General features: G+C 35.1%; 1 protein-coding gene across 1 annotated transcript in view; it reads left to right on the forward strand.

Annotated features, from left to right (window-relative positions):
* Klhl1 (kelch like family member 1) overlaps window positions 1-24,524 on the forward strand; it is a 232,484-nt gene that overhangs the window by 167,983 nt on the left and 39,977 nt on the right. Inside the window, exon 6 of the mRNA XM_057786305.1 lies at window positions 2,304-2,490. Coding sequence (XP_057642288.1) covers window positions 2,304-2,490 — 187 coding nt within the window. The remainder of the gene's footprint in view (window positions 1-2,303; window positions 2,491-24,524) is intronic.

Consider the following 24,524-nt stretch of genomic DNA (forward strand, 5'->3'; position numbering starts at 1 on the left):
TGGTGAATTTTTCTTTGATGAGTATCTTTAGATTTGTTTTGGCTTGAAGACTATTTGCTAGATATTAAAATTGCTAAACCAGCTTACTTCTTAGGACCATTTTCTTGGAATATCTTTTCCGAAGGTTTTATAGGGAGATGATGTCTGTTTTGGATGCTGACACATGTTTCTTGGATGCAGCAGCAGATGAATCCTGATTATGCACTCATTCTGTTATTCTATTGGGGAATTGAAACCACTGATGTTCAGAGATACAAATGACAAATCCTTGTTGATTCCTATTTTGTTTTTGTTTTTGTTGTTGTTGTTGGTGGTGGTTGTGAGTGTTTGATATGGGTGCGTTTGAGGTCATAAGTACAGTTTCCTTGCTGTGTTCAGAAAACACTATTTCCTTGTAATCTTCCATTGTCTTTGTCTCCAATATTCTTTCCAGATTATTATTAGTCAATTAGCCTTGAGCCTTGGTAAGGAAGGTGTGATAGAGATGCACCATTAATGAATCTTATTCTTTGCACCTGTCCTTTCTTAATGTTAATTGTTTCTGTGTTAATCAGCATCTACTGCAAATAGATGTTTCTCAGATGAGTGATGACATGCATTAATTTGTGGAAATAAAATGTCCAAAAGAAAAATAAGATGTGAGGTTTTTCTCTCTGGAACTGGGTTCTCTTTCTCTCACTCAAGATGACGGCTTGCAACTTCATCTATTTTTCTGTGCATTTCATAGCTTAAATAAACCCATATCATTAAGTAAGATGGGAGCTCTAATTAAAATGTCTCCTAAATAAAAAGTGCCAATACACAGATGAGTAAGACACAGAATTCCACCAAATCTTTAAAGAGAAATTAACATATTTTCTCATTACTTAGTAAAAAGAAAAGGAATGAATATTTCCATTTTTGAAGCCAATATTACCCTTATATTAAAGCAAGAAAAAGACCCACGAGAAAAAGAAAATTGCAGGCTAATGTCAGTGATGAAATGTGGATGAAAAAGTCCGCAGTAAAATTCTTGCAAGTTTAATTAAAGAATATATCAAAAATATCTTCAGCAAAATCAAGTCTGCTTCATTGCAGAGATGCTGGAAGGGTACAACAAAGATAGATATACATGTGTGATAACAAAATAAACAGATTTTTAAGACATAAATAACATGATCTACTCATTGGATGCAGAAAAAAGTCCTCAGAAAATACAACACTGCTTCAAGTTAAAAATCCTAGATAATCTAGGGTTACTGGGGGCATATGTCATTATAGTAATAATCCTCTTTTATTAAGAGGTTGGAAATAAATATTTTCTTATGTTTAGGAGTGTGTTAATAATATTTGGATTCCCATATTGATGCCAGTTTATGATATTTTAAAAAGACTACGTGTAATTTTGTGTAATGCAAATTCTTGTGTTGTATTTTCCTACTTTTATTATTAATTAGATTATATATACTTTATAAAACTGTTATATTATAAGAAACAAAAAAATCTATTTTATCTTGCTAAATTATTAAAATATATAAAATAGTTTAATATTCTAAAGTGGTATCTGTATATGTGAAGCAATAAAAATAATCATTGTAAGTATAGTCAAAAATGCTAAAACAAAAAATCAAAAAACTATATTATCAAAAACTTTGTCCAATTCATACATTAATATATGTTTACACTTAACAAACTGTAATAGTTACGGAATAATAAGCTATGTCATATACACTATTCATTTTAATGTATTTTAAGGGAGCAAAACTAAGGAAATTAGAAGAATATCAATGACCAACTTGGTTAATATTTTTTTTGTTTTTTTCTTTGATAATATTTTTAATGCTAAAAATGAAGTTACTAATAATTTGTCGTTAATTATTCCTCTATTTTCATCTGGAGTTTTGCATTTCAATAAAAATAAGAACACAGAATTATTTTAAACTTAAATTAATCCATCAAAATTGTTAAAAGTCACTTTAATGACAATAGTATTAGATCCAACTATTTCAGTATAAATGACCTTTTCCACATATATCAAAATTGGAAGATTGCTGAATTTATATAAGGAGTCAAATCATTAACATAAGGCAACCCCACATTTAACTATTTAGATCAAGTGTCTAAATTTCCAAGGAAAAATACGAAAGGAAAGATATATGTTTGGCTTTGTGTTTATTTATAATTTTTATACCTGGTAAGTCATTAATTTACTGTGATCCAAAGGTAAGAGAAATGACAAGGAATCACCCTTCAATGTCAATACATAGAACATATACTCACCAATTTAGGAAGCAGTATTAACAGTGTCTGTGCATTATTTACAGATACTTGCTGACCTTGAAAACCATGCACTATTTAAGAATGATTTGGAATGCCAAAAGCTGATTCTGGAAGCAATGAAATACCATCTATTGCCAGAAAGAAGAACTTTAATGCAAAGCCCGAGAACTAAGCCCCGAAAATCTACAGTTGGAACTCTATATGCAGTGGGGGGAATGGACAGTAACAAAGGTATGCGGTTCTAGATCTACCCACAACTGCTCTGTTTGCCATGACTGAATTGGAAGAATGCAAATTGCGTAAACTAACAATATACACACACAGCTTTGTTAAAAATAATACAAAAGTTAAAGAAAGCATTAAACTCTTTGCAGTCTGCAGTTGCTGCTTATAAGTCTTTACATATTATACTAATTTGGGTTTATCTTTTATGAAATAAAAGCTGGATTTCAAGCATCTGCTTGGAAAATAGGAGTTATGAGCTGAATATATTGGAATGATACTTCAATTTTATGACAAAGAAATACAGCGTGAGAGGATAGATGTTCTGGGAGAGCAATAATGAAGCAGCTCTGCCTTTGCGGATCTGAGAGCCTCACACTGAAGACAGAAAATGACACATAAGAACAAATTAGTATATTGACAGTGAAATTCATAAATTATGAATTTAATTCTGTTTCTACATATTTCTTGATTTAATAAAACAATAGGTGCATGTAAAGAACTTGGTTTATAGGTTTTGAAAATAATGGATAAATATGATTATCTGATCTCTTTACTGCTTTAGCTTACACACAAAGCACGTATGCACACGCACACTTGTGTCCACTCATACTCTGACACACACAGAAATATTCACACTCACACACACACATACACGTACTACAGACGGATACAAGGCATCATGAATACTCTGCTGAATGAATGCCACTTATTTAAAAATGCTTTATTCCACATGTAAAATACCAATGTATGGTGAGTCACAGCTGTAAATCTGCAGAGGGCATTATTTTTCCTAAAACAAATGTTTTAAACATAAATAATAAATCAATATTACAAAAATATCATGATATTTTCAAAAGGACACGTAGATACTAGTTTGAATATTTACATGTTTAATATATGGTACTATTTGATGAATTTCTGCAGAATACTTAACAACAGTGCAATGTTCTCCTTGGAATTTTTATGATATTCAGTCCAACACTGATATAATCGTAAAATTCAAGCAAATACTTGCTTTAAAACAAGCTATAGTATTCTATTTTAATTTCCTGATTTCTATACAGCCATTAGCACTGTAATTGTCAGATACTGTGACATAATTGAGAATAAGAGTATGTGAGCTAGATTGCTTGTAAGAATATGAATTTTTCTTTCTTTTTTTAGGAATTTCAAATATTTGCTTTATTAGTATATACATTATTTATTTATTTTTAATTTTTATTTTTCCATTCAATTATTTACACTTCCTTCCCTCCTTCCAACCCCCTTCCGCTCCCCCACACTCCCTCCTCCCTCTCCCACCCTGATTGAGAGAGGGCAGGGAACCCTGCCCTGTGGGAAGTCCAAGGCCCTTCCCTGGACACCCAGGCCTAGGGAACTGTGCATCCAAATAGATTAGGGTCCCAAAAAGCCAGAACATGCCATAAAAACAAGTCCCAGTGCCTTTATCAATGGCTTCTCAGTCAGCCCCCATTGTCAGCCACAATCAGAGAGTTCGGTTTGATCACATGCTCATTCAGACCAGGTCCAGCTGGATTTGGTGAGCTCCCATTAGAACAGGCACACTACCTCAGTTGGTGGACCAACCCCTCACAGTCCTGACTTCCTTGCTCATATTCTTCCTCCTTCTGCCCTTCAACTGGACCTTGGGAACTCAATCCATTCCTCTGATCTCTATCTCCATCTGTCACCAGACGAAGATTCTATGGTGATATTCGAGATACTCATAAGTGTGATAGTGGGGCAAGGACAGTTCAGGCACCCTCTGCTCTGCTGCCCAAGGACCTAGCTGGGGACATCCCTGTGGATACCTGGGATCCCCTCTAGAGCCAAGTCTCTTGCCAACCCTAAAATGGATCCCTTATTGTAGGTATCTTCTTCCCTGAGCCTATATCTGCCCTTTCTCCATCTCCACCTTCCCACTCCCCCAAGCTGTTGCCAGTCTTTCCCTTCTTCCTTCCCTCTCCCCCTCTCCCCTTTCCCCCAACCTCACCCCCACCCATACTTCCACCCCCATGTTCATAACTTTTGCCCTGCAATCTTGTTTGCTTCCAATTTCCAGGAGGATCTATATATGTTTTTCTTTAGGTTCACCTTGTTATTTGTCTTCTCTAGGCTTGTGAACTATAGGCTTAGTATCTTTTGTATATGGCTAGGGTACATACCATATTCATCTTTTTGCGTCTGGGTTACCTCACTCAAGATAGTGTTTCCTATTTCCATGCATTTGCATGCAAAATTCAAGATGTCATTGTTTTTTTTTACCTCTGAGAAGTACTTTAATGCGTATTTATTCCACACTTTGTTTATTCATTCCCTTCTTCCATTGAGGGGCATCTAGGTTGTTTCCAGGTTCTGGATATTACAAATAATGCTGCTATAAATATAGTTCAACAAATGCTTTTGTAGTATGATTGGGAATCTCTTGGGTATATTCCCAAGAGTGGTATTGCTGGATCCTGGGGTAGGTTGATGGCGAATTTCCTGAGAAACAGCCACACTGATTTCCAAAGTGGTTCCACAAGTTTGCATTCCCACCAGCAATAGATAAGTGTTCCCCTTACTCCACATACTCTCCAGCAAAGGCTATTGTTGGTTTTTTGATTTTAGCCATTCTGACAGGTGTAATATGGTATCTCAAAGTTGTTTTGATTTGCATTTCCCTGATCGCTAATGAAGTTGAACACGACCTGAAGTGTCTCTTGGCCATTTGAACTTCTTCTGTTGAGAATTCTCTGTTCAGTTCAGTGCCCCATTTTATAATTGAGTTAATTAGCATTTTAAAGTCTAGTTTCTTGGGTTCTTTTTATATTTTGGAGATCAGACCTTCGTCTGATGCGGGGTTGCTGAAGATCTTCTTCCATTCAGTAGGATGCCTTTTTGTCTTAATGACAGTGTCCTTTGCTTTACAGAAGCTTCTCAGTTTTAAGAGGTCCTATTTATTCAATGTTGCCCTTATTGTCTGTGCTACTGGGGTTATACATAGGAAGTGGTCTCCTGTGCCCAAGTGTTGAAGTCTATTTCCCACATTCTCTTCTATCAGGTTCAATGTGGTAGGATTAATTAATTAATTAATTTATTTATTTATTTATTTTTGGTTTTTCGAGACAGGGTTTCTCTGTGGTTTTGGAGCCTGTCCTGGAACTAGCTCTTGTAGACCAGGCTGGTCTCGAACTCACAGAGATCCACCTGCCTCTGCCTCCCAAGTGCTGGGATTAAAGGCGTGCGCCACCACCGCCCGGCTAATGTGGTCAGATTTATATTGAGGTCTTTAATCCATTTGGACTTAAGTTTTGTGCATGGTTATAGATATGGATCTATTTTCATTCTTTTACAGGTTGACATTCAGTTATGCCAGCACCATTTGTTGAAGATGCTTTCTTTCTTCCATTGTATACTCTTAGCTCTTTTGTCAAAAATCAGGTGTTCATAGGTTTGTGGGTTAATATCCGGGTCTTCTATTCGATTCCATTGCTCAACTTCTTTGTTTTTATGCCACTACCAAGCTGTTTTCATTACTGTAGCTCTGTAATGCAGTTTGAAATCAGGGATGGTAATGCCTCCAGAAGTTCCTTTATTGTATAAGATTGTTTTGGCTATCCTGGGTTTTTTGTTTTTCCATATAAAGTTGATTATTGCTCTCTCAAGGTCTGTGAAGAATTTTGTTGGGATTTTAATGAGGATTGCATTGAATTTATAAATTGCCTTTGGTAAAATTGCCATTTTTACTATGTTGATCCTACCCATCCAAAAGCCTGGGAGATCCTTCCATTTTCTGGTGTCCTCTTCAATTTCTTTCTTCAATGCTTTAAAGTTCTTGTTAAATAGATCTTTCACTTCCTTGGTTAGAGTTACCCCAAGATACTTTATGCTATTTGTGGCTATCATAAAAGGTGAAGTTCCTCTGATTTCCCTCTCTGCTTCTCTTTCTTTTTTGTATAGGAGGGCTACTGATTTTTTTTTTTTTTGAGTTGATCTTGTATCCTGCCTCATCACTGAAGGTATTTATCAGCTGTAGGAGTTCTTTGGTAGAGTTCTTGGGGTCACTAATGTACACTATCATATCATCTGCAAATAATGAAAGTTTGACTTCTTCCTTTCCAATTTGAATCCCCTTGATCTCCTTATGTTGTCTTATTGCTATTGCTAGAACTTCAAGCACTATGTTGAAGAGATATGGTGAGAGTGGATAGCCTCATCTTGTTCCTGATTTTAGTGGAATGGCTTTGAGTTTCTCTCCATTTAATTTGATATTAGCTGTTGGCTTGCTATATATTGCTTTTATTATAGTACAACTTTGTGTGTGTGTGTGTGTGTATTTGTAAGGAGGTGATATTCTTCTAGAGAAACCATCATTAAAATCAGAGAGACATGCCTGTTTAAACCCTTGTTGTCACTTAAAATACAGAAGCCCTAATAGCTCAACAGGTTATTCTAATTCTGTAAAAGGAGAATGGTGAAAGGAAATGGATTATGTAAAAACTATCAATACAAAGCATTCCAAAATATGCATATGTTTATTTACTAGTGATGAAAGACCTCAACAGTAACCAGAATGGCCTTTCTTATATTATATGATTAAGCCAGATTGACTAGTAACTCTGACTCTTTATAAACTTACTAGTTTATAAAGATTCTGTAAAATATTAATGAAGTTTATACAGGAATTGTCAAATGCAATAAGCTGTTCATGAAAGTGACTTTCACATGCACATGAAGATGCCTGAGAGCTTATAAAGCAAATTAAAATATCATTCAAGAATAAAAACCCAAAATAAAATAATAAAATAATGCATGAAGTCTATAGCGTGCCACACGAGTGTTTTGTTGCTTGTGTTAAAGACTAAATGGAGGTATTTATTCATGCTGAGCAAGGCTTACCACTGAAATACATCCCCGTAAAGTGTTATGTTTGGAATATGATGTTTCCACAGAAGATCATTTTTTTCAATATGGTTTCCCAGAAGATGCTTTTATTAACAGATAGAATGCTTAGTGATGTAGATAAAATAAGACAGTTAAGTTACTGGGGGAAACATTTGATGAATGCATTGGATGTGCTGACCTTTTCTACTCTGTCTATGATTCTATAAGACAATTAAGTTTGTTTTATCCTTATCGTTTATGTAGCAGAGTCTAGCAAGGCTGGTCTGAAATGATGAAATAATAAAACAATTTTTGATTTTTGATTTGGTTAACTGATGCATATTTAACTTTAAAGATGGCAAGGAGAAAGGTTTTGTAACTATATTGTTGTCACTGAAAATCGTGAAAGGTATATCTTTAGGAATCAAATAATTTTATCATGCTTTAAATTACTTAAATATAAATATATTTATTCACATATCTCCATTCTGAAAAGTATAACATGACTAAACATTATACAGTTTTTAAAAGGGAAATAATTATACAGAAAGATTTAAATACTCTTACCATCAACCAAAAACAAGTACAATTTTAAAATATATCAGTAAATTGTGAATTAACTTCTTATATTTTCTTTTTAAATTTAATAATTAACTTTTTTTTTAAATTATCTTTTCTCATTTTACATACCAGTTAAAGTTCTCACTCCCTCCCCTCCTCATGCTCCATCCACCTCCCCCCTCCCCCGCAACCCCCATTCACTCCACAGAGAGGGTAAGGTTTTCCATGGGAAGTCACCAAAGTCCAGCATATTACTTTGAGGAAGGACCAAGGCCCTCTCCAATATATCTAGACTCAGCAAGGTATCCCTCCAAAGAAAATGGGTTCCAAAAGCCAGAACAAGCATTGGGGATAAGTCCTGGTTTCACTGTCAGTGGTCCCATAGTCAGCCCCAGGCATTCAAAACAGTGAGTCACATACACTCAGGGGGCCTAGTTTGGTCCTATGTTTGTTCCAGCTGCCAGGCCAGAGTTGGTGGGCTCCCATTCGCTCAGGTAAGCTGGTTCAGTGGGTATCTCAATCATGGTCTTGAAAGACATCAATTAGAAATCATATAGAAATTGTGAAAATAATTTTGAATATTTGAGTTAAAAGGAAAATAATAAGTGCTTCGAGTGAAGTATAACACCATCACTGTCTTAAATATGTGTGTAAATATGCAAGATGTTAAATAAAATTTGATAGAAAATTTTTTTCAAAAAGGCTTTATTAGGTGTATTTTCAAGTACATACTGATATTTAGATTATTTCTAACATCATAGAAATCATAGAAATATTACTGTTTTTAATCAATGTTTTAAGAATAATATTAATTTCATTCTAATCATGAAAACTCCATAAAAAGAAACTAGTCAAGCATATATTTTAAAAAGATAAAATCTAGTATGATTTTAAGGCATAAAAGCATCATTTTTGCTGTTCCACACTTTATGCATGTATACTTGTAGTCATACACTGAGCTAGAACTGTGTATATATTTTTATAGGGGTGCATTTATATTTTCATCATTTTTGTCTGCTATTAAATAAATATATATCTATATATGTGTGATTTAAGTTACTTATGCCACGTTTATGCAGTACTTTTAATTTTCTGTACTAAACTTTATATTTAAGCAGTTTACCAGTACTCATGTTTTTATAAATAATGTAGTGAATAGTTTTTTTTTAACCTAAATTATATTCCTTTCAGTTGGGAGATTCTACTTGGAAACTCAATGTGCGGGAAAATATGGCTTCTATAGCATATGGATTAATTTCCTTCTGGAAACTATATGCAGACTTATATCGATAAATTAAATAGTATTTTATTCTGAAAATGATCTAATATATTAGAAATAATTACATAATAAATCTTCCAAGTTCTTGGATTTTTAATTATTATTTAATTATTTTTATTGTTTTTTGTGTGAATGTTTTCCTTAATGTGTCTGTGTACCTACACTGCCTGAAGTAGCTATAGAAGATGCAATGGATCTCCTAGCACTGGAGTTACAGACAGTGGGATATGCCATATGATTGCTGTGAATTGAACCTAGGTTTTCCTAAGAAGCAATACATACTCTTAATCAATGAGCCAGTATTTCTAGCCCCCATGACCCCTTATTCATATATTTTCTCTTTGAAAGATGTAGTTGGACACAGTTTGTTTTTAATTTCTTTTTGAGGTATGGTCTCACTATGTAGACCAGACTGGCCTGAAACTCTCAGCGATCCACATGCCTCTGCCAAAAGAAAGGGATACACCATCAGGTCTAGACTGTTTTAAAGATTTAATGTATTTAATCGTGTGCAAATATATGAGTTCCTCCTTTTCTAATTCGTTTGTGTTTTGTTTCCCTGGCTATACTATATAATACCAAGATAAACAGAAACAGTGTATAGGACAATGCTGCAATTTTCTTTATTTGAAAAGAAACAAGTTTTAATGCCTTAGAGATTTGTTGTTAGAATCTAGTTGGTTTCGTAGCAAGTCTGACAAATTCTGAAAGAAAAATGAATATTGTATAGGAAAATACGCTGAGGCTTGGGAAAACATTAAGTTCCTGCATCTAGAATTCATTTTCTTTTGGCAGACTGTTAAATTGAATATCACCTTCTAGACAAGAATCAGGTACTTTGAGAGAAACATTTATTACATATGAGAGCAGTCCTCCAATTTTGCATTCAAAAATTATTTGAATGCTCTTTAAATTCTTCTCTGGAACTGGATCTGTCTGCTTCTAAGAGTGAACCATGCCTTAGAAATAAAGCTAAAGCTAAATTTAGCATCATTGCACCCAGATTCTGCCTTGATTTCTGCCACAAGCAGCCTCACCCTTCTTGCCTTTCCTGGGGGATCTGAATCTTAGGTCCTGACTTCTCTGTAAGCTCTGCATGGCCCTTGGGTCACCCAGCTCAGAAGTCAGCTGAGAGGCCTCTGGCAAAGTTCTGGGAGGTCTCATTGCTTGGCCTCTGTGCACAGACCTTTCCTCCAAGGAAAACAGAAAACAGTCATGGGTTTATTTTTCTACGGTTCATTTCATAGAAACCTTGGCCTTTTCAGTATGATGTCATTTATATTTGTGTGCATTTGAAAAACAAAACAGAAAAAAACAAGAAGAAAATAAATCAAAAAACAATAAACCTAACCAATTATTTATCCCAAAGCCTTGTATTCACTCCTGCTGATGCTATAGTTTGAGTCATACTTAGAGACAAAAGTTCTGTGGCAACAGTTCCTTCCAACCTGGAACTCTTTGTTATATTTTCAGATATATAATAAATTTTCAGGATCTTACTTTATTTTCTTATTTCATTCATGATATTTATTACTATTTAATGGTAGCTATTCCTCTGTATTTGTAAGTGATTCATCATTGACCTCTGCAAAACTAAATTGAAGGACACCTCAGTCCTCTCAATATATTTTCATAGTATTGACTATCAGTATCACACTTCCTCCTACATAATTTAAATCGCAGTTAGCTTACTTATGATGCTTAATTGTTTAGAAAAAGCTGTGTTAATTACAGTTAAAATGTGATATTTAAGAAAGGAAAAAAGAAAAGCATTAATACATCTTCAATATACTTGTGACTATTGTTGTTGTTTTTTATTTTATTTATTTATTTATTTTATTCTTTTTTAATTAAAATTTCCGCCACCTCCCCATTTCCTATTTCCCTCCCCCTCCTCCCACACGTTGCCCCCTCCCCCCAATCCCCTCCCCCTGTCCCCATTCCTCTCCCCCTCCCTCCATTCCATTCCCCCTCCCTCTCAACACTGAAGAGCAGTCCAAATTCCCTTCCCTGCGGGAAGTCCAAGGTCGTTGTTGTTTTAAGAGGTTAAATCTGTAATTGGTTGAATCCAGGGGGACATAATACAGACCTGCAAGTCTACTTATGGTCCACACATTTAATATATCTAGTATGACTGGTATTGGCAATACCTAAGAGCTTGCTGATTTTCATTTGTGTGTGTGTGTGTGTGTGTCCATGTTTATGTTCAATTCCTTGTGCATTGAGTAATGGTCTTTTGAAGTAATAATTAAGTCTCTGTAGACCATTTGCAGGCTTACATTACAGATCTCTATTCAGATGTGGTGACGCTGGAAGATTTAGAGCCATGCCAGCCTTCTTTGGCTCCCCTCTCTGGATGTGCCAGTGTGTCAGCTTTGTTCTATTACATTGCACTGGTCACATGACAAATAAGTCTTCATGTCTCATTCACAGTATAAATATCGTCTGTCCTTGGTAAGGTCTTCCTTCCCTGTTCATTTAATTTTTGAGAAGTCTTTCTTTATTGTCTTCTTGGTTGGCTGACTTTTCTCCTTTGTAAGCATATGAGACAAGAATTGAAAATGTTCAAGTTCTAAAAAGCACGATTACCTACGCAGTGAAAACTGTAATTGCACCTTTCCCTATCCTTTTGCTTTATGTGTGTTATTTAAATCAGAGCATAAAGATGAAGATCCAAATCAGCGATAGAACCTTGTCTAACAAGCTCAAGGTTCTTGACATAGTCACTAGCACCTCCCTTCTCTAAAGAATGGGGATTATTTAAACATATTTTATTTTGCACCATCAACAAATGATGAATAAAAACAGACTACACTGCACAACAGTTTAAATGTAGTTACAGGACTAGCAAGTTTCTTTAGCAGATTAAGACACTTACTATGAAGGTGATGATCTGAGTTCATTTTCTAAAATCTACCTGGAGGAAGGTGAGAACTGATTCCCACAGGATAGCTGCTGACACTCACAGCATGCCATGGGGCATGCATACCCTCCTATACACACAAACATAAAAAAAGGAGGACTTGAAAAATAATTACATAGATTTATATGTTGATATTTATCTAATGCATGCAAGTATGTTTATTATGAACATAAAGGTTTTTCACTAATTGAGCATATTAGAATTTTATTAACTGCTAGCTATGTACTGACTTTAAGATCCATCTTCTTATCAACAAATTCTAATACTCTGAGTGCCTAATATTTTACATATTTCGTAACATTAGAGTGATTTCATCCTTGAAAACATTATAGCAAAATAATTTTCTAAATACTGGTGTTTCTCATATATATAATTTGAATTATATTATCATCTGTCTTTTTTTTTGGGGGGGGAATAAATTTTAATTAGCATCTATATATTTCAGAACACAGTAGCAGCAGGGGGATTCTAGACATAGATGCTAGAAATTTACTACTTTTTTTTTTATTCTTCTTTAATTAAAATTTCCAACTGCTCCCCATTTCCCATTTCCCTCCCCCTCCTCCCACACATTGCCCCCTCCCCCCACTCCCCTCCCCCATCCCCACTCCTCTTCTCCTCCCCCCAGTCCATTCCCCCTCCCTCTCGATACTCACCTTCCTGGGCCTGGATGGAAGTGGGAGGACCTTGGTCTTCCTGTAGGGCAGGGAATTTGGACTGCTCATCTGTCTTTTTAAGATACTTTAGGAAATGTCAACTTAAAGACACCGGCAAAACAAAAGCTGATTAAGTGTTGTGTTAATATATTAAAATATTTTAACATGCTCATGACTTCAATATTTCCAATTAAATTTTTATTTTCTGATTAAATTATTTTATAGATGCATATGTGTTAAATAATAAATATGAATTTCTGATAATGTTGACAAAATTTTCCTTTCAAATTAATGAACACAGTCTTGAATCTAGATGGCTTAGCAGGCAAAGGTAATTACTTCCCAGGTTGGCAGCTTCTGCTCAATGTCCAAAGTTTACATGTTGGAAAGAAACCTGATTCCCTCAATCTTTCCAATGACCTCCTCCCTTACCCTGGCATGTGCATACATATACACACAGCAAACAAATAAACAAACAAATGAATAAACAAATAAATAGGAAATATTAAATTTTTGTTTGGTTGTGTTTTTGAATTTCAAGTCAGGGTTTCTCTGTGAAAAAAGTCCTGGCTGTCTTGGAACTCACTCTGTTGACCAGTTAGGACTTTAACTAACAGGAATCTGCCTGACTCAGCTTACAATGACATTTTTTTTTTGCTTCTAATTGTTCACATTCTTTCCACATTTTTATAGTTCTCAGAATATGTTGCTTTCTGAGCAACTAATTTTGCTGAAATAGTTGTCGAGGACCAAACAGAATCATTTTTTTTTTCTTTTCAAGACAGGGTTTCTCTGTAGCTGTGAAGCCTGTCCTAGAACTAGCTCTTGTAGACTAGATTGACCTCAAAATCACTGAGATCTGCTTGCCTCTGCTTTCCAAGTGCTGGGATTAAAGGCATGGGCCACCACCACCATGCAGAATCACTCTTACTAATGGATGCAGAACACCAATCAGAATTACTCTTACTAATGGATGCAGAACACCAATCAGAATTACTCTTACTGATTCTGGTGGCAACTGTGAAAACATTCTCTTGTGTTGTGGCTTAAACTAAACAGAAAGTGTCGACTACAAGCAAAATATATAATGGCGCATGGAAATATTAGTCATAGGGAAGCAGACAGGAAAGCTATTAGAGAAGTGGGGTGAGTGAGCACTGTGGCTGCTGCATGTGTGTTGGTTGTTCAATGATGTTGAATATGCACATTGCTATCTGAATCTTCCTCTTTCTACACATAATATGTCTACATTTTATTTCATTAGCCAGGCTTTACTATGTTCTTCCTTTTCCCCAAATTTGATGTGTATTCTTAAGGTAGAAGTTGTTAAACTCTACGGCCTGAAGGCCAAATGTAGCTAGTTATTTTTGCATGGTTTATGGACAGTGTTTCATAGATTATAATGTGTGGAAAACATTTTAAATGATGCAAATTCATGGTTGAATTTTATTTGTGTTATTCAAAAGTACATTTCAGACTCCATAAAGTTTTATTAGGTGTTGTTTATTTGTTTGCTTTTTTATAGGGCTCCTTTTACTCTGTGTTGGTCATGTGGTTGCAGCAGAAAAACTCACAAGGTGCCCTATCAAGCCATTTGCTTTTGTTTCCTGGCTCTTTAAAAGAGAGAGAAGAAGAGGAAAATAAAATAAAGATAATAAATGAATAAAGTATACAACTGTTGACAAAGTAATAATCTATTTTGCATTTCTAAGAAAACTGTGATACCAAATGTCACATTAGTTTGACCCCAATATAATGTACCAACAACTAAATATGCAGTTTCTAAGCAATTTTATAATGTTGGAACTAAAGGCATCTTCTAGAAAAAAAATGCTTCGCTCTCAAAGAGCAGTAGTGAGGTTTTGATAGAAAAATAAGCCTTCAGTAATTATTTCTTAAATAGGAAGCTGAAGAGCTAAATTAAACAAAGTTAAATGCTTGAAGGTTATTGTTGTTGTTGTTGTTGTTAAAGCACATGCCTTTAATTCCAGTATTCCGGGGAGGCAGAGATAGGCAGATTTCTGAGAGTTCGAGGCCAGCCTGGCCTAAAGAGTGAGTTCCAAGACAGGCTCCAAAGTTACGGAGAAGCCCTGTCTCGAAAAACAAAACGTCATGAATATACAACAGAAGCGGTACTACTTTATGTCCACATTCCTATGTGCACATGTAGAGGCCAGAAGTTACCTATAGCTTCCTCAGTTTTGTTCCACCTTTGCTGCTGAAACAACTGGTGTAGAAGCCCTTTCTGGTCCTCCATCCATTGTTACCTTTTGAAATCATTACTAATATTTGTTAGCAATTCCCCTTTTTCAGTTATATTCCTCTTCTACTTTCTCTCTCTCTGTCTCTCTCTCATTCTTACACACACACACACACATACACACTTTATATGGAGAGGAAAAAATAATTAAATTCCCAGTAGCTTTACCACAGGAAGCAAAATAGAAACCAAGACTCAAGATTGATAACCTTTACACATTGGAAGAAATGCCACGAGATTAAGTGTGATGAGAATTTATAAAGGAGAGATTTGTGAACTGGGGAACAAGTAGTAAAGTTAGAGCAATTATTAACAGTGATAAAGTTATACTTTATCAATTGTGAGTCTTGTATTATGTGTTTTAATAGTAGTCCTTGAAAACCATTCTTTCAGAATCCTAGAAGTGAGGGCTGTTTATGTAAGACATGAGTCTAATTTGTGCTGTTTTAGCTGGAGGAAACAATACTGGTATGTCATGGTAGGATTTGTAGGTACTCTCAAGTTTCTGAAAAATATCGTTGTTTGATTTGTCCAATGTAACTGTATATAGTCTTACTTTTTGGAGCTAAACCCTTTCCTTTATATTTAGATAAAGGGGGGAAATATTGTGGTAAAATATTGCTGCATCCTCTGATAGTAGGTCTTTGCCCAGGTGCTTTCCGAGTATTTTAATAAAGAGCTCGGTAGTAAATATTGAAGGCACTTCCAGAGAAGACTCTGACGAGAAGCCGAGAAGCCAGCTGGTTATGGAATGAGTCAAACACAAATAATGGAATAGAGGTAAAAATCATGTGGTAGAACATGTGTTAACCCACATTAATAAAATTATGGATTACTTTGCTATAAGATCTAGACAGGAACAAGCCTAAACTATACTCTGAACTTTCACAACTTGTAAGAAGTCTCTGTGTCATTATTTGTGAGCTGGTGGGCCAAAACAACAACAACAACAACAAAAAAAAACTTATTACAGCTAGCCCTAAAGATTCCATGTGAATGGTAAAGAAATGCTCTTAATATTACTAAGATAAAAAGGCGAAGGAAAGTGTTGAAAATTATAGAGCATGGAGGACTTTTAATTACTATCTAATAATTAAAAATCCCTCCGACTCTCCTTTGATTATGTTGTAGTGAGTGAAAATCCATTGCGTATTTATATTCATTTTATGCCTCATAGTTATGAAGTTGCAATAACTCTAAGATGGATTTTTTTTTTATTTCTGAAAAAAAAACAAGACGTAATAAAAGCAAAACCCTATTTTTTTTCAGTTTTGCCCTTTTGAGTACTGGCCTACGAGGTGTTGCCTCGATAACCACGTTCAGTCACTTCAGTTCCACTTGAGTTCCTTTTCTTTGAACTTGAAGCACACTATCAGATTACTAGTTCAAGGTCACCAGTTTTCACAAAGCTATAAAAACATCTCAAAACCATGAATAACAGCTTGGCAGCCTAAGCCGGCGTTGCTTTTCACACAAGAGCTGTCTTCTGGAATCACTGTCCACCAGTCAGCTTGTTAAGTGGTATTTTCTAGGGATTCTCTTCCCAATGACAGCAGGAGAAAATGCTCATCTGTTAAGTGAAATTTGTGCTTATGTCCTTCCCAGAGAGTCTGTAGTCCAGGGACTGAAGCCCTCAAGCCATGTTATTTTAAGAGGAGCAGAAGGAAACTCTGTCAGCTGAAAAGTGAATTATGTGTCCATGCCACTTCCTTTCACAGCTTTATCTTCTCTGGAAAGTAATAAATCTTCATGGCTATTGAATCTGTAGATCTACTTGGTAGTTCCAATGACAGTTGACATCCCAGATCAAATTAATTGGAATTTCATCTAATGATAATGTAATTTGCCTCGTGGTAGAGAATTTGGATCACATTATTATATATGCTTTAGTTCTTTTTCCCCCAAGAAATGAAGAATGAATGATGGCTGCCTTATAATAAAACATCCACTGTAATTATAAATCAATAAGCACTCTATATCCATTTTGAGCAATCTCACTGCAAATCTATAGTAACTGTAAATGAATATTCTTTGCAAGCTAAGATACTAGCTTGTCTTTTATAGAACTGCACAGGGACTCTATCTCTGATGAGTTTTGTGAATGTTCACAAATGCTTTAGGATTCCACTGGGTGGTTATTCTTTGGTAGTGAAAGAGACTTGCCAGAACTAAATTACCATGAAGAAAATAGTGACAAAGGATAATATAGAGTTAAGTAGAGGTCACCAAGCTACCATCAAATGTGAGAATATGAATCACCATGAAATCAATAAATTTTAATAGTTCACAAAGACCCTTAAGTATTATATTTGTTAGAGCAAATAATCATTTATGGGAAGAAAAAATTCAATTTTCAAATATTAGCATACAAATATAGAGATTAATGGGAATTTTGTTCCTCCCAGCACTTCTAATGTAATGTGTATATTTGTTACACTTTTAAATTTGCTAGTAACCTACTTTCAGGGCATTCAGTTTCTATTTACTTGTAACTTTGCTTCCAACAAAGGCTGGAAAAATTAAAATCAATAATATGTTGAAGGTGATCCTGGAGCCATAAGCAACATAATGGTAACAGAAAGAGTAAGGACTTGATTCAGTAAATACACTTAAGAAAAGAACTTAATTTGCTTATCTCACACTCCTTAAGTAAAAATGTAAAGTTGTATGAATTTATTGCACCTGGTGAATATTTATTAAGAGGATAAAACCTGGAAATGTATTCTCAAAAAATATTTTAATTTATTTGGTTATTTACCACAAAGATGTTTTGAGTAGTTCTAAGATGTGAAAATGTACTTAGTTAACACTCATAGATGCAATAAATTAAATTTTTCTTATGATCATAAAGTTCTCTTTCCTTTGATATCAGTACCTGGTGATTGACACATTAGAATTTTAGCTATAGGATCAAATAATATTTATATTAAAATATTATGCACAATGACTTGTAAAAATGTAAACATTCCATATTTCCTCAATACACAACATATTCTTAAATACAGCCTCAAACACACATATGCAGAGTAATGATATGTGTTGATTTAAAATCGACCATCTCTTTAATTACCATTATCATCATGGCCAAAATCTCAACATGGATGTCAAAAAACATTAAGAATGACTGTTTGGTTTTGGTGCCTGTCCTGGAATTTATACTGTAGAATGAGCTTGCCTTGAACTCACTGAGATCCACCTGTCTCTGCTTTGAGTGCTGGGATTAAAGTTATGTGCCACCACCACACAGTCTGAGGAGGTAATTTATGACTCCTGGGAGTGTGAAAAATAAAGTTTTCTTTAGAGCTGTGCTCCCTGAGAGGCTACCTATGCTTTAGTGGATGGTCATGTGCATGGAGGCAATACTAAGTAATTTTTGTTTATTGGTTTTTCTTTTAGTTTTTTCTTTTCAAGACCAGCATATGCACTTGGAAAAGAAAAGTGGTGGAGTTGATCAGAGTTGAGTTGTGTGGAAAGGAATTGGGGTAAATTTCCTTAAAATTCACTATATATCTGAATAAAATTCTCAGATGATGATAATGATGATAATGAGCATGGCGGTCAATGAAGACTGATGAGAAGCCAAGGACAATGGCACTAGGTTTCGATCCTAATACATGAACTGGCTTTGTGGGAGCTTAGCCTGTTTGGACGCTCACCTTTCTGGACGTAGATAGAAGGACCTTGGTCTTCCCGCAGGGCAGGGAATTTGGACTGCTCTTCAGTATCGAGAGGGAGGGGGAATGGAGTGGGGGGAGGAGAAGAGGAGTGGGGATAGGGGGAGGGAAGTGGGGGGAGGGCAATATTTGGGAGGAGGGGAGGGAAATGGGAAATGGGGAGCAGGTGGAAATTTTAATTAAAAAAGAATAAAAATAAATAAATAAGTAAATAATAATAATAATAATAATAATAATAATAATAATAAATATATCTTAAGTCTGCTGGTAATCTAACTAGTGTATTTAATTATTAGAAAGAAAGTTAAGTCAATGTTTTTGATGTTTGTATGTTATTCTTACCAACTTCCTACTGTTTGATGACATTATTAACAAATAAAAGGGGGAGTACTTTTTAGTTCACATTCTTGATGCCTGAGCTCAAAATCAACCTGGCTGGTGCTTTATTTTTACTTTTTATGGCTAAGGAAAAAAAAAAGGAGTAGAACAGCATAGAAATTCAGAGCCTCAGTTTCCTTACTGTCAGTCTATGGTTGGCTAGAAATATCACAGAGTGAGACAGTGAAACAGAAAACTACATCACATCCTGCAACTCTGGAAACAAGATGAAGATAGAAAATAGAATACAAACTGAACCCCAGTGTTCTAGATCCTCTAAGTTATGCTGTGTTGCCTATTAAGTTTCTACTATTTCCAAAAACAATTAAACCAACTATGACCCAAGGCTTCACAATATATAAACCTATGGTGGACACTGAATATTCAAGTCATAAAATTTGCCTTGACCAAAACTAATGGTTTATTGCCATGTTATATTATGGAATAAATTTACTCCATCCTTCAGAATCAAAATAAACCCATCAGGTTCAATATTGGTCAAAAATTCAATTGAAAGTATCCTGTGAGACAAGAGGCAAACTTTTAGCTCAAAGTGCTTTTGAAAATCTAAATGTCATAGTCTCATTTCATAAGAGAGGAATGGGCATACAAAAAAGTGGGGAAGGACCAAAGCTACACCTTCCCAAAGATTACAAGATCCAGATCCTGGGGCTCTAAATCTGACATCTGAAATATATGATATGCTTATAATGATCTAGGCAACCCATTCCCATTTCCTTGCTAGTTACATCCTGTGTGGCCTCTCTTGCATGCAGACACTATTCATTATCTCATTTTTCTTGCCAAACAGTTCATATTTGCCATTTGTGATTTTCTAGTTTGACACTGTGTCTTATTTCTCATGCTTATAGTTTCATGTATGAACCTGTTAGTAGATACTTGTATGAATTCTGATCCCAATAGTTATTGTGCCACAGAATTCCACTAGAAATCTAAGGATACAATTTCATGACCCTAATATGCATTCTTGCAAAATCCATCCCATATGGATAACCAAAGGTTGGCTGTTAGCAGGAGTTGTAGCATCTCCTGTACCCTTGGATCATAGCTGTATCAGCCTTTGTGAAACTGGATGACTTAAAAGAGGAAACACTTCCTAGTTATCCTTGTGTGAGCAGGGTATAATCATTTTCTAGAACTTTCAAAACCTTTCAGTTGAGTTCCTATTATCACTTGTATCTCAACGAATCAGTGTCTAAGATATTCACAATACATCTTTCCAATTGTCTTCATATAAATTCTTGCCTCACTTTTAATGGTGCGCATCTCTCTAGCAATCTCACCTGCCAACATTAAATTTGCTACTTTTCTTGTTAATTTGCAACTTTCCCTCTTATTTCTACTCTCTTTTTGCACATAGGTCTCACTGTAACTATGTCCATAACAGCAACCAAACCTAATGCTCTAAGTGTTATGAAGCCTTGAAACATACTCTTCTTAGTTTTTCCCTTTTGCAATTAGACTACGCTATAGTCTTAGAGAATTGAGAAAGTGAATACAATTTTATTGTCAGACTATAGAGTGAATGGCCTTTTTTTTTTCAATTTGCAACTTAGTTCTTTTCTGCATCTAAAGCTTCAAAAAACCAATCTATACTCTTTCTACTCCCATCAGTGCTTTCTTCTTCTAAGCGCTCAGAGTCACCCACCAAGCTTCATGCATAGGCTGCTTCTCTCCCAATATTTTAAACTTCCTTCAGCCATCCTTTCCTAAAGTCTTAAGAATCATGTTATCAGGGTTAGTCACAGCAATGACTTCATATGTCTGCTATTAATTTTCAGTGTTAGGAATCCTCTTTATCATTAAGACAAAGTTGCTGACAGCAATTTAAGAGAATGAGTGATTTACTCTCACTCAGTTTGAAAGATTTTACATAGAGATAGTCCATTGTTCTGTGCCATTTTATGGCAATGTGACATTAATATTAATTATTAGTCATCCATGGAAAATAATGTACCATGAAGGACTATAACTTTTAATTAAATTTAATTAATATTATTATTTTCTTCCTTAGATGAGAGATATCTATTGGTAAAGAAATATACGTATATTTAGTATATTTTTTGTCAGTATTGCTCCCGATTAGAGACTGTCCTGTCCTATAAAATTTTATTTTCTATCAAATTACAATTAATTTCTTAAATTAGTAGTGATGAAATATTACTATGATGTAATTATTATTTTATAATACACTAATATTCACAATGTATCATCATTCAAAATTCTTTACAGTTTTACACATCAGCTGGCATCTCTCATCAAAGTTCTCATTTTTCTTTTCTTTTTATTATTATTATTATTTTTATTTTCGAGACAGGTTTCTCCGTAGCTTTTCGGTTCCTGTCCTGGAACTAGCTCTTGTAGACGAGGCTGGCCTCGAACTCACAGAGATCCGCCTGCCTCTGCCTCCCGAGTGGTGGGATTAAAGATGTGCGCCACCACCGCCCAGCCTCATTTTTCTTTATACACCATCTCCTCTTTCCTTGATGAATTTATTCCTATATAATTGTTATTAATGATGTTATATTTTCAATAGTCTCGACTTTTCACAATCATAGTGTGTTTTTACTTTTATAAAGAAACTTCCCTTAGTATTAGGCAGTTGGTTTGCAGTCCAGAACACTTACAGAGGTTTCTTATTTGGTTTCCTAGCACCTTTGTCAGCCACCAACAATATGAAATTCATGATTGGTTACCTGCAATTGCAAAATTAATTTCATGGTTGTGGTATTTATAAGATCTTTATTATATAATAAAATAGTTAGAAAATAATTATTTCCTTCTGTGTTGAAACAATTTTTTTTACCAGCCATGAGGTCAAGTCTTCTAAGTCTTCTATAGCTCTTTTTTATAAATATGTGGATGAGTGACTGCTGATGAACAGTTTATTCAATAAAAAAAATCAAGAAATACATAAAGAATGATAATTGTCTTCTAATGTTGGTCTCCCTAAGGTTGTGTATTACAAAAAAATGCTATTTTTTAGTTTTCTTTCCTGAAATGACTTTCAGTATTAGCTGCTTTCCTAAGGGGAAAAAATGTGATGTTGTGATCATCTCATAATGATTTGAAAGCATCAAGGTCATCATCAGTATTGGGCTAAGAGTCTTTCTAAGTATTTTATAAATTGATTTTTTCCACTTACTAGCAATAAATGATTGCTCAGTGGTAAATCAATGCATGCATTCACTGGTTACTCAGTGTTGGCTATAAGCTGTCCCTAGTTCTTTCTAATTATCGGGATTGTAAAATGCCTTAGAAGTCTGATAACTGAGTTTATTACTGTTACATTAAAATCATAGTCAAGAGGCATTGTGAAAAAAATCTCAGGGCTTCTCTAGTGAACTGAAAAGAAAAAAAAATGTCTTCAGCATAGGTGTCTTTTGTGACATCTGTTTTGTCAGATCAAAAAAAATGTGTCATTTAATTTTGTGCTCATTTCAAGATAAATGAGGTTACTAAATATTTACATTATACATATTGAAACAAAGCCTGCCACCTGAAATGTCAAAGCAGACTCCATATGCACTAATTGCTGTCGTCACCTGTGCTTGTATCAGTGAACACATCTACAGAGAGTGCATACTGTGTTTCAGTAACATCTTGACCATTTTCTCAACTATTATGTTTTGAGAAAAAAGGCTGCTTCTTGTCTCATTAAAAATGATTTTGTATTTCTATTTTATAATCTATCTTACAGTTATGCTACTCAACTTCAAGGTTGAATGTTTTGTATATCATAAAAATTCAAATCAAATAAACAGTGCTTTGCTATTTTAAGAATTGCCACACATGTTTATATTACTGTTATGTATTAGCTCATACTTCATCAGTATAAGACCCTGGGATGGTTGGTATAAGTTCTCTATTACAAACTGTGAAGAATCAAGAATAACTGGGTAGGGGTGGCACAGGCCTTTGAGTCCAGCAGAGGCAGACAGATTTCAGAGAGAGAGAGGTCAGCCTGATCTACAGAGTGACTTCAAGGATATTTAGGATTGTTCAGAAAAAATGTCTTGAACAACAACAATAAAAAAATCAACACTTGGATTTACTGTCCTCTTGGATGACACACAGAAGATTCCTATAATATTTCCAAATGCCATTCAGATTATTTGTACAAATCTCCTCTTGTCATTGGGTGACTATGATGATGTTTGGCACCATGTTTCTTTCAGAGGGCTTTTTAAAAATATATATATTTATTTATTTATTAAAAATTTCCACCTCCTCCCTTCCTTCCATTTCCCTCCCACTCCCCTACCCCCTCCCTCTCCAGTCCTAAGAGCAGTCAGGGTCCCCTGCCCTGTGGGAAGTCCAAGGTCCTCCCCCCTCCATCCAGGTCTAGGAAGGTTAGCATCCAAACAGACTAGGCTCCCACAAAGCCAATCCATGTGGTAGAATCAAAACCCAGTGCCATTGTCCTTGGCTTCTCATTCAGCCCTCATTGTCAGCTACATTCAGAGAGTCCAGTTTGATCACATGCTCGTTCAGTCCCAGTTCAGCTGGCATTGGTGAGCTCCCATTACATTATTCCCACCATCTCGTGGGTGGACCCACCCCTGGCGGTCCTGACTTCCTTGCTCATGTTCTCCCTCCTTCTGCTCTTCATTTGGACCTTGGGAGCTCAGTCCAGTGCTCCAATGTGGGTCTCTGTTTCTATCTCCATCCATCTCCAGATGAAGGTTCTAAGGTGATATGCAAGATATTCATCAGTGTGGCTATGGGATAAGGCCAATTCAGGCACCCTCTCCTCTGATGTCCAAGGAACAAGCTGGGGACATCTTCTTGGACACCTGGGAACCCCTCAGAGGACTTTTGAATTCATCCTCTGGCCCCTTCCATCTTCATATCAACAGTAACACTTGAGTGTTGTCTATGTTTCAAAATTCCTAATAACTCCTGCTATTAATTGTAAGAGTTCTCCATTTTCTAATGGTCATATCAAAAGATTTATACAGGATTGTCTTCTCTATTTCATTGTACCATAAACCTATTTATATGAGACATAATATTTTGTCATAATCACAGGTTCTCAAAATAAGTAAAGAAGAATCTGGAGATGGACAGTTTTAAAGTTATATCAATCATTTATATTTAGTAGAAATGAACTCTTTCTGCCCCGAGATAAGTGAAAAGAGTGAAATGTATTATATTGAGCTTGAGAGTTAGGTTAGCATTACTGATCAACCAATTATATTGTGAATGATATGCAACAAATAGCTAAAGTTTTATTTATAAAATAGTCTTAATATCATTCTTGTTATATATCTATAAAATTGAATTTATTATTCTGGAAAGACTCTTAGAATAAATAAAATACTCATTAACTAATACGTACTAATATCTAATTTATAAATCAGTACCTAACCATCCTTCACTAAAGCTTTAACATATTTCAGTAAAATTTAATAATATTTCA

The sequence above is a fragment of the Chionomys nivalis genome, chromosome 12 (assembly GCF_950005125.1).
Source record: "Chionomys nivalis chromosome 12, mChiNiv1.1, whole genome shotgun sequence".
Classification (NCBI taxonomy): Eukaryota; Metazoa; Chordata; class Mammalia; order Rodentia; family Cricetidae; genus Chionomys; species Chionomys nivalis.